Source organism: Sturnira hondurensis, unplaced genomic scaffold (assembly GCF_014824575.4).
Source record: "Sturnira hondurensis isolate 20B ecotype Veracruz unplaced genomic scaffold, ASM1482457v3 Scaffold0021354, whole genome shotgun sequence".
NCBI lineage: Eukaryota > Metazoa > Chordata > Mammalia > Chiroptera > Phyllostomidae > Sturnira > Sturnira hondurensis.
In genome coordinates, this window is record NW_028093985.1 from 5,603,869 (window position 1) to 5,614,540 (window position 10,672).

Consider the following 10,672-nt stretch of genomic DNA (forward strand, 5'->3'; position numbering starts at 1 on the left):
GGTTATACATGTGCGTGTGCATTATGTGTACATAGAAGCTATCTCTAACTTCCAGCACTAACCACATTTTCTTTTTTAAAAACATGTTAAAATATCCAATCACCTTGAGAAAAGCAATCTGTAATTTTATAATTGTTATACTGTCAAACAGAAGCTATTTATAAGAACTATGTGTTTCTAATTGTATTTAGTTGACTTTTAATTAACCTTACCATTTCTACTAGTTATGTTAAATGAGTCACCTGTGTTGATTTTATTAAAATACCTAAAAGTGCTTGTAAAATTCTTATTGTCCCTGAAGTTGATAAGCTCAAACATTCAGAAGAGTCTTCCAGACTTCTGGATTTCAAGAACTAGGTCAAATTTAAACAAAAATTCTGGGTAATGACACAGAGTTGCCCACTTTTAGCCTGCCAAATAAAAACCTTAGCAGAAACTACCCTCTATCATTGTCTCTGTTTCATAAAGGACGATGGGAAGGATGTTTGCATTCCTCTGCGTGTTAGTACAGTGGCACCCATTTGTATTCCTTTTTTAGTAATCTGACTGCTCCCATTATTTTGGGCTAATGTTCTTTAGATACTATGTTTTATTTTTTTATTCTCAGAATATTTTTTGGCCAATAGTATACTGACCTTTTCAATAACCACAAACACATCTCAAGAACAGACTTCATGAAATTTGATTACATCTATAAGTGTCATTACTTAGTCACAGACAACTGTATATTGCTCTCACCTCAATATACTCTCAAACACGTACATAGCAAACATATCTACAAATATGTAACTATAGTCCAACATCACTCATGAAAATGTCCTTTCACCTTCCCCAATGTCCTCTTAACCCTTTCTCATTTTAGTCAACAGTTGTAACATTCCTCTAGTTAGGCTTAAAACCAAAATCTGTGACTCCTCTCTCACTCAACTCTAGTTAATAATTAAGAGCTATGAATCCCTCTCACATTTCCCTTCCTCTTCATTCCCTGCTTAAATCAACAGAGCCCAAACCATTATCATATTACTCTTAGACTTTTCCAAAAAGTCTCCTTATGGTTCCTCTGTCCCCAGTTTTTCTCCAGTCTGTTCTCAATACAACGCAGGATTCACCTTCCCAAACAAACACCACCGCAGTAGCATTTGTGGTCATCTGCTCCTGTGCTTAGAATGGAAGTTAAAGTCCCACTTCCTCCACACTCTAGCCAACTGCTCCTTGAGTATCACTGCCTACTGCTCCTTCCCATGAACTCCACTCTTTATATAAACAGGTTCAATCACTGTTGCCAGAGAAAAGCCAGATTAGTTTACCCTCACGCTTGGTTTTTCTATCCTTAATTTTTTCCTAATCCTTGTGTCAAAGTTTAAATCAAAGTTTACCTTTTCTTGCAGCTCCAGCCTTCAGTGACAACTTTCTTCCTCACTATGTAACACTTCTTCCTCCATTTAAAAAGTAAACTGGATCATCTCACAACTCTGCTCAAAACCCTCCTGTGACTGCCTTTCTCACTCAGAATCATGTAAGTCCTAACAATGATTTACAAAGCCCAAACCAACCTGGCTCCTCACTTCTCTGACCTCATCTACCAACCTCTCCCTCCTCTTCATTCACTCTACTTCCGCTACTCTGACCTCTCCATTGATCCTCACACAGGTCAGAAATTCTCCTGCCTCAGAGCCTGAACACTTCTTACTGAACTGTCTTCCCCAGACACCCGCATGCCACTCCCCCACCTCCTTCAGGTACATGCTCTATTAACAAATTCTCAAGGATCTCTTCCTGACCCTGCTTTTTCAAATGCAACTCAACCCCCACCCTTTATATCCTATATCCCTGCTCTATCTTTCTCTATAGTACTCGTGTCATCAAATGACCAACCATATACTGATTTGTTCATTGCCTATCTTCATTCCACTAGAATGTATGCTCCATGAGAGCAGGCATTTTGTCCACTGCTTAATCCTTCGCATCAGGAACAGTGCAAGGCATACAAATGGCACTCGTATTTGTCGTATCAATAAATTACTTCCATAATTTTTAAAGTTCAAAAAAAAAGAGAAATGAACAAGCAGGTCCAAAGAATCCCAGACCTTTTCAAAGCAAAACAAAAAAAAATTACCTGACACACAACAGGCACTTAATAGCTACTCACTAACTTCTAAATACCCATTCTGCTCAAACCCTCCAATGGCTTGTCTTCTCTCTTAAAATAAAATCCCAAGTGTTTCCAAGGTCCTACATAATCTGGTCCCCTTACCTTCTACTCTGCCCTTACCTCTCTGCCTTCATAGTACTGACTTCCTTCTCATCCTCCATCACCACATTCTTAACCAAGGCTTTAAGAAACTTTGAGAAAACCCATTCTTAGGGCACAGCTGGGTGAAATGCAGCTCTGCTAATCCATAATTTTGGAACCACTCTTATTCAATAGTCTCTCCCTTCTCCAGCTGCCATGCTAACTCACTCAGCTGAAGGATTAAAGACACTGGCCTTCCAATTAGATCAGTTCCTATGACAAACACAAATAACCAGCCCATCAATAAGCAGACATTGACCATTAATTGTTCACTTTCATAGATCTATAACTCCTTCCAGCTGATAGGCTAAATAAGTCTTCCCTAAGTATACAAACCAGAGAATGTTATTCATAGTAAAATGAAATATATGAAAATCATTCCTTCTTAATTACTCTACCTTGGGCTTTTCACTTTAAATTTTGAATTTGGACTGCAGGCAATTTGTTTTTGTCAGCAGTTCATTTATATGCACAACTGCAATATTGTCAAATTATTTCACTATAATACATTTGTCATTCCATGAGCAGTTTAACTTTTCATGCAGTAAAAAAGAACATTTCAACCAACCATCTGTTTGCCTTTTTTTGTTCTAATCACTCAGTTCTAGTACTGCTGCTCTAACTCCTCCCCCCCCAAAATTTAATTAATATATTTCACATCATGAGATTTAATGGTAAGGCTTCAAATTTAAGTATTCCAGGTTTTCTCCTCGGATTTCACTAAAGCAGTAATCTTAAAATAACATATCCTACAGCAAGAGATGAATATCTTTTTGGCTGAATATTTGTTAAGATAAACTGTAAAAGTCAGAACTAAGTCTCCTCCAAGAAGAAAAGCAAGACAAGCAAATAAAATGAAAAGACTTTTTACAATATGTTGGAAAGTACTCTGCTCACAGGCAGTATTTCATCAACTTTTAAACGGGTAAAAATCTCATTCAATTTTAAGTGTATTTCAAGAATTAAATTATAGAAGCCCTACTGCACCCTGAAGCAACAATCCTTAACTTCAGCAGTGAGCCCTTTGTAAAACTAGCAGTGTTATTTCTGTAAAGACAAAAATAAGTAAGTTTGTCTAGCCTGGAAGGCACTGCATATGCCATTACAGTTTCTTCTTTCAATAGCTATATTGGGAAAAACAGTGAAATATCAATAAAACATTGAAACTGGCTAATATTTTATGTGCTTTTTGTAAATAAAATAAAGTAGGGTTCAGTTCACATAGTATGTAACATGGCAAATAGTTAACATCTCCAAAACTAGATCTAGTAATCATAAATTTCAACCCACTAGGCAGAATTAACCAAACAGATTAAAACAAATCAGCTAACAAAACTGGAGCTATCAGAACTCAAAGAATTTAGATCTTTTGAACTTGAAGATGATGAGAGGGACAACAGTATGCTATAGAAATCATTAGCGGATTATATTCTCATACCTGCAACCCTAGTCTCCTGAGCACATCAATGAGAAATAGTAGGACAAGTAAAAAGAAAATGGAACAAACTTAAAACCACTGATGCTACACAAGTGTTAAGTAAAAAAATTATAAAAATATGGTATAGACCCTAACTAAAATTACTATAAATAAAATGGAAACAATCACCAAAAAAGCAAGTTTAAAAACTCATATAAGTGAGACACAATGACTTTTTAAGGTATGACCAAAATAATGTGTTACGATTAATAAAATAATTTCATCTTGGACTAGTTTATCTTTATTTTTAATAAAGTAAACCCAAGAACATCCCTATAAAAAGGTTATGCTCATTCAGCTGCACGTCTACATCCTTCTTGAAAGAGGAAAAAATTGACAGAGCCATAGTTAGATTTGCTGTAATTTCAAACAAGCCACAGATCCATGTAATCTCCTAGGAAACTCCACAGACAAACACGGATATTAATAAAGGTTAAAGGGTTATACATAATGTAATTTTCACGGCTAATGTTGTAAAGTTGACAATAAATAAAATTTAAGTTGAAATAAGCTAGGCTTTATTAATACAATGTAAATCACTGAGGTAGTGCTGACTACGTCATAACTACAGGATGTAGCATGACTACAGGGAAGCAAGCAGCCCTTTGCTTGGGTCCAAATCAACTCTATGAATCTGAACAAAAGAAAAACCCACCCTAATTACAGCAGGGACTAAAAATGCTACCTTTCAAGTATTTCAGGTGGTACTGCACTAGTAAATTCCTGGTTCCTCAGGTCACTTTTTAAATGTTAAACCCAATGGCCTCTTTTCAGCCTTTATTCTATTTTCCCTCACCATGCAACTCCTAACACAGTGGATCATTTCCTCTTACTGTCCTTTTAGCTTCATTTTTAACCTTCCTCTGGTTTCCAACCCCTCTGAGCACGTCTCTCTCTCTCTACCTAGGTCTTCTTCCACTCACACCTTAAATGCGGGGACTTGTCCACACTGCCTTCTCTTCTAACAAGAAAAGTTCTTCTCCCTGGATGATTTCATCCATTCCTGTGCTTTAGTTACTACCTACAGTTATGAATGTTGATGCCCCAATATCTATCTCAGCTGAACATGCATTTTCTTTCGCAGCTCTCCTGGTTTCTACACACTTTGCCTGAAGAGCTCCCCTTTCCTCCCTATCGCAAATATCTTTTCAGGCTTTAAGACTTAAAATGTCACCACTTCAGTAAAACTTGCACCAACTTTTCCAAATAGTGTTAGTTAATATTCTCATTTAGAAACCACTTTCAACTATACCATCTTACAAGAATCTCACAAAATAGGCAAGCATTATCATACCCTTTGTAAAAATAAGGATGCTGAAGTTTGAAGAGATAAAGCAACTTGAATGAGGCAACATTACAAGTGAAAACAATTAAATCTAGATCTTCCCTAGGACCAACGCTCTAAGACACTGGGATGCTCTCAAAAGAAGAGAGATTAGATAATTTAATAGTCTTACTAGTCTCAAGAAAAATTCATTAGTCTTATGCATTTCTTTCTAGAAATTAATTAAATAAACATTTAATCCAGAAATAAAATTATTTTTAAATTTAACACACAGCCAAGTGATAAAAATAAAAAAGGAGTTTAACTGTTTAAAACAAAGAAGGAAAATGATTTAGGAAACAACTAAAAGAAATAAAAGTTTACAACAGTATCAAAAGAAAGGAATACAAAAAAAATAGTTCTTCACATTTTAAATGAGAAACTGAAAATCATGAAGCCAATATTCTAACACACAGGCCTGGTTAACCAATAAGTGATGTATAGGATCTTTCATAAAACCATGTAAAACTCCCTAATTCTGGTTTTGTTTAAAGGGGGCAGGGAAGAAATAAGATTAATAAATGAGATTAAATTCTGAAAACAAAAACCATCAATAATCCTGTGACCAGGAAGTGATTAGGCATCTTGGAAATGGCCAGTGAAGCATCAAAGGACATACAGCTCTAGAACCAGAGGCCAAAGGGAATACTGGAGGGGGTCAGTGAAACTACCATTTTGCAGCCATTGTGGCAAAGACTGGTTGAGAAGATTCATCAGATACAGGGGGGTGATAATTTAATAAGAAGCAGGATATCTGCATGGTCTCCAAGGGTCTTCCCCATAGATGAATTATCAGAAAAAATGAAATAGCTAGACAATTATCATGAAGATGGGCATCCTACGTCTCAGGATGCAATCATCTGAGAAGGCCACACAACACCTATGGTAGTACTATGGCCAAGGGTACATAACATGAATCCAAAGAAGAAACACCACTAACATTGATTCCCAAGCTATAAAGTTATTGGTTTACATTCTTCAAACCCCAAGGTAGTGAAAAACAAAGGCTAAGGATCTAGACCAGACTAAAGAGATTAGACAAATAAATAAAATACAGGCCCCTAGATAGGATTCTGTACTGGGGGCGGGGGAGGGGGGGAATGCTAAAATACAAATTATTTATTGGAACAAATGACAACACTGGATTACCAAGTGTAAAATGTACTCATGTTAAATTTCCTGAATATAACAGTATGTGGTTGTATATCTTTCTTCTTAAAAAATATATACAGACTAATGTATTAAGAATAAAGGGACATGATGTATACAGTCTAGTCTCCAAAGGTTCAGAACACATTAATGTGAATGTGTGTATGTGTCTGTGTGCGTAGGGAGGGGGAGAAACAGAGAAATAAAGCAATGTAGCAAATTTTTAAATTGTTGAGTTTGCACGGGGAGTAGTTGTCTGTACTATACTTGCAACTTTTTATAAATTTGAAACAATTTCTGAGTAAACCATCAAAAATTAGAGTGAAAAAACAGGGTAAGCTTTTCAATTTTTTACATACCTTTTATTATTTTTTAAGCAAAAAATATCACCAGTTTATAAATGAGAGAATACAGGCTCAAAAAGATTAATTGACCACTTCCAGAACAAGAGTCTACTTGTTTCTTATACAACCCCATTATGTTACAGTTCAATGGCCAAATTGTTTCTAATTCCTGGTAACTTCAAGGTCTACACTGTCTACAGCTACTACTCAAAGCTTTAAACTTTTAATGAGTTGTATGCATTCTCTAATAAAAGCACTATAAATTTCATCAGGTAGAAAGTAGTATATCAAAGTACTCGAAAGAATGAACTCTTAGGGTATCTGGGTTCAAAGTCAAACAGTGCAGTGTTCTAGCTTGTATGTGTATTAGATATGGGACAAATTAATGACTTGTGCTCCAATTTCCTAACTGGCAAAGTGGGATCAGTATCTGGTAACAAGCAATAGGATTGTTAGGAGCACTGAATGAGATAATAAAGGTAAAGTACTGCGCATAAATGTGCAAGCACTAAATAAATGTTAGCTATTTTCATTCATTCATTCACTCATTCATTCAATTTTTTTTTTAGCTATTTTTATTTTAAATCCAACCTGTTTAGTCACTTAACAACACTGGTCATAGTCAAACCCATACATCTTTTTTTACCACATCAGACCCGAATGAGACAAAACAGAAAATCAGAGCTCAAAGAGAAAAACATCTTAGATGTTCACAAACCTTAAAAGTAATTCATTGTAAGCAAATCACATGCAAGACAGAAACAAACTTACAGGTTAATTCAACAGCTGAAACCTTTTGCTAATAAAACTGAAGAGCTGCAACAAGCTCCTTGTTAGAACAATAATACATCATTTAGGTGCAGAGAATGAAAAATGAAAAGAAATTAATTTTCTTTTAAACTCTTCTAACCTGAGAATAAGGTGGGGAAAAAACTATTCTACAAGCTGTACATAAGATTTCAATCAGCTTAAAAGAGTCAAAATTCCATCCAAATTTCAACTACTATAACACTTTAAAACAAGACAGATTGCCCTGTCTTGTTAGTAAAATTTAAATTAAAATTTAACTACAGCTATACCCTTCTGACACCGTCAGAGTCAGTAGCACAGGTACTTTAATTTAGCATCTAGTGACAGCCTAACATGTGACCATAGTATTTAGTACTGAAAGACCAAAAATAAGAAAAGTGTAAAAATTATTACAGTAAAATATAAAGTTACTGTGATTCTGTACGTTTAAACCCTTCTCCCAAAATAATACAATTTGGGACTGTTTTCTTCCCATTTTTCGGTGGTAATTGAATAACTTTTACTAACTTTTTAAAAACACAGTGTGCATTTGTTTTTAATAACACTAAATACTCTCTACTCATATGTTTATTACTGTTTGAGATGGGGGGTTGTCTATAATGCAAAAGAAACTATCCGAGAACATTAATGTTTGTGTAAACCAGTCTGTCCATTCATAAAGCGCCAGAACACTTCCTTGCTCCTGCACTTCAACAGTCTCGGATAAGCAACACTCACACTCCAAACCTCCCTCTCAACTCCCCACTCCTTCAGCCTAATGTGTAAATTTCTCCAAGTCTGACCCAACACCCATTAAATTTGCTAGAAGCGTACGTTCAGATTTAAGATTCCCGTGTCCCAGACCAACTCAATCAGAGTCTTTGGGGATGGAACTTAAGCTCTCCAAATGGTTCTTCCTTCACCAAAGTTGAAGACTACGAGAGACCCCTACACACACTCTCCACAACTCCCCAACCACTCCCACTACTCCCAGCTGTGACCCGACTCCACCCACCGGCAGAAAACGTTAACCCCCGGCCCCGGTGCAGTCTCCGGGGCACCCCACTCCTCTCCGGGAGCCCGAGCCCGGGGCCCGCTTCTCTGGGGTCCCCAGCGCCTCGGTCCCGTCCCCGCACCCCAAACCTTTATCCTCACTTCTTCAGATCGCTGCTAAAGAGGCCGAAGGCACCGGAGGGGGAAATGGTTGAGGTCGCCTCCTGACCCAGCTCCGTCGCCTCCCCTCCCGCGGAATGCTCATTATAAGCAAAGCTGTTGCTGGTCATTGCTGCGGCGCTGGCGAGGGTCGGTGTAGTCCTGCGGGGTGCTCTCCCGGACCAGCTCCTGTCCGTAGGACACGGAACAAAACTAGTTCTCCTGCGGAGGGGCGCGCGCAGGCGCTTCCGGACTCGTCACGGTTCTCTGAGTGGACCAGGCGGTCCACCCCCTGCGCATGCCCAGTGTGCAAGACGGCGGAGCCCACCGCCGGCCCCTCCAGGGCCGAACTGGATTTCCTTTCTCCGGGTTTTAGAGGTAGCTGCGAGTCTCAGACCGTCCGTGTGCGCTGGGAAGACCCTGGGCTTGTAGACGGCTGGAGTCCGGGTTATTAAAGTTTCATAAAAGGGAGGTACCCATTGTACCCATTTTCATCCGTTAAAGGAGGTTCCCAGAGCCCCAACAGCTCTTTGTCTGGCTCCGGCTGTAAACCAAAAGCTTTCAGATTTCTTCTGAAACGCCATTTAACACGCCAGATCAACTTTCCTAAACACATCACGATCCCTTTCCCTTTTGGGGCTGGTTTCTCTCCACTCCGCACCACCCCCCACCGCGGCTCCCTCCAGCCAGCGTGGCAGTGCTTCCACAGCCACCCCGCACAACCTTTATCCCCTAGCTTTCCGCTTTTATGGAAACTCTCCGCTGCGTTTTGTAAGATGAACGTGACTGATACCCAAGCCTGAATTTTTTAATACAAAAGTTACATACTTTCTACATAAAATACTAAAGAAATATGAAATGCAAACGTTAAAATTACCCAGTAGTTTTTGCACAATTAAAGAATTTTAACATTAATAAACGTATTATACTTATATAACTACATATACATATAGCTATTGTAAATTAATAACACTATCAGCTTTCTGATTTAAAGAAATATTTAGTAACCTGGAAATACTCTTACTGTTTCTATGCCTATGCCAAAAGGTATATATGTTATGTTAAAATACCTCCACAAAGTATACAAAATAAAACACATATTTAATAGTGAAACACTAAAGGCATTCCGCCTAAAGTCAGAAAAAGGGCAAATATTCCTATTAACACCATTATTGTTGAACATTGTTTTATGGGTTCTAGTTAATGCAATAGAACAAGAAAAAAAGTGGTGAAAAAGAATAGAGAGGTTATAATATTTATAGATATGATTGTCTTGTCGGACAACCTAAGAGAAAATTATTAGACCTTTAAGTTGATTCAGCAGAATAGCCAGATTCAAAACCCAACAACACTCCTACACATTGATGATATCTAATTAGAAAATGTAATTTTTAAAAGATCCCATAGTCACAATAGATAAGCTTTTAGAAATGTATAAAACCTAAGTGAAGAAAAACCATAAAATTTTATAGTTTAAATGTGGAGTATGCGAGAGAAGACCTGAAAGGACAGTATATATTTCTAGATAGGAATATTCAAGTAAATCTACATATTTCATGAAGTTACAGTCCAAATTCTGGTTTTTCTAGACAAATTGAACCTAAAGTTCTCTGGGAGGAATAAATGTAACTTAAAACAAAAAAAATGTTTTTGAAAAAAAAACCTGATGAAGAAATTACCCTACCAGTCATTTAAATGTATTATAGAGATATTGTAATTTTAAAGTCTGGTATCATTCTCAAGAGTACATCAATTGGTACAATAGGATAGAAATCAACTCAGATATACACAAGTATTGCCATTATGTCAAACTTAACATTTCAGATCACTTAGGAAATAATATATTAATAAATGATACTAGGACAATTAATTAGTTAACTATGTGGCAAAAAAGTTAGATCTCTGTATTACCATATTTTGCCATGTATAATGTGCATCCATGTTTTGGGCCCAAACTTGGAGGAAAATAATCTTTTATTTTAATTTTTTAATTCAATTTTTATTTATTTATATTTAGATACCTGTCTTTTGTATTATAAAGGAATTTTAGCATTTATTTTTTAATATATTATGGTACAACAAATTTTAAGTAACAAATAATTACAAAACACAACAACAGATGCAAGGTATTCCAAGTACTCCCC

At 36.9% G+C, this 10,672-nt stretch overlaps 1 protein-coding gene across 1 annotated transcript in view; it reads right to left on the reverse strand.

The window, feature by feature from the left end:
- Window positions 1-8,901, reverse strand: part of AP3B1 (adaptor related protein complex 3 subunit beta 1) — a 242,885-nt gene extending 233,984 nt beyond the window's left edge. Inside the window, exon 1 of the mRNA XM_037032382.1 lies at window positions 8,532-8,901. Coding sequence (XP_036888277.1) covers window positions 8,532-8,659 — 128 coding nt within the window. The 5' untranslated portion in view covers window positions 8,660-8,901. The remainder of the gene's footprint in view (window positions 1-8,531) is intronic.
- Between the last annotated feature and the right edge of the window lie 1,771 nt (window positions 8,902-10,672).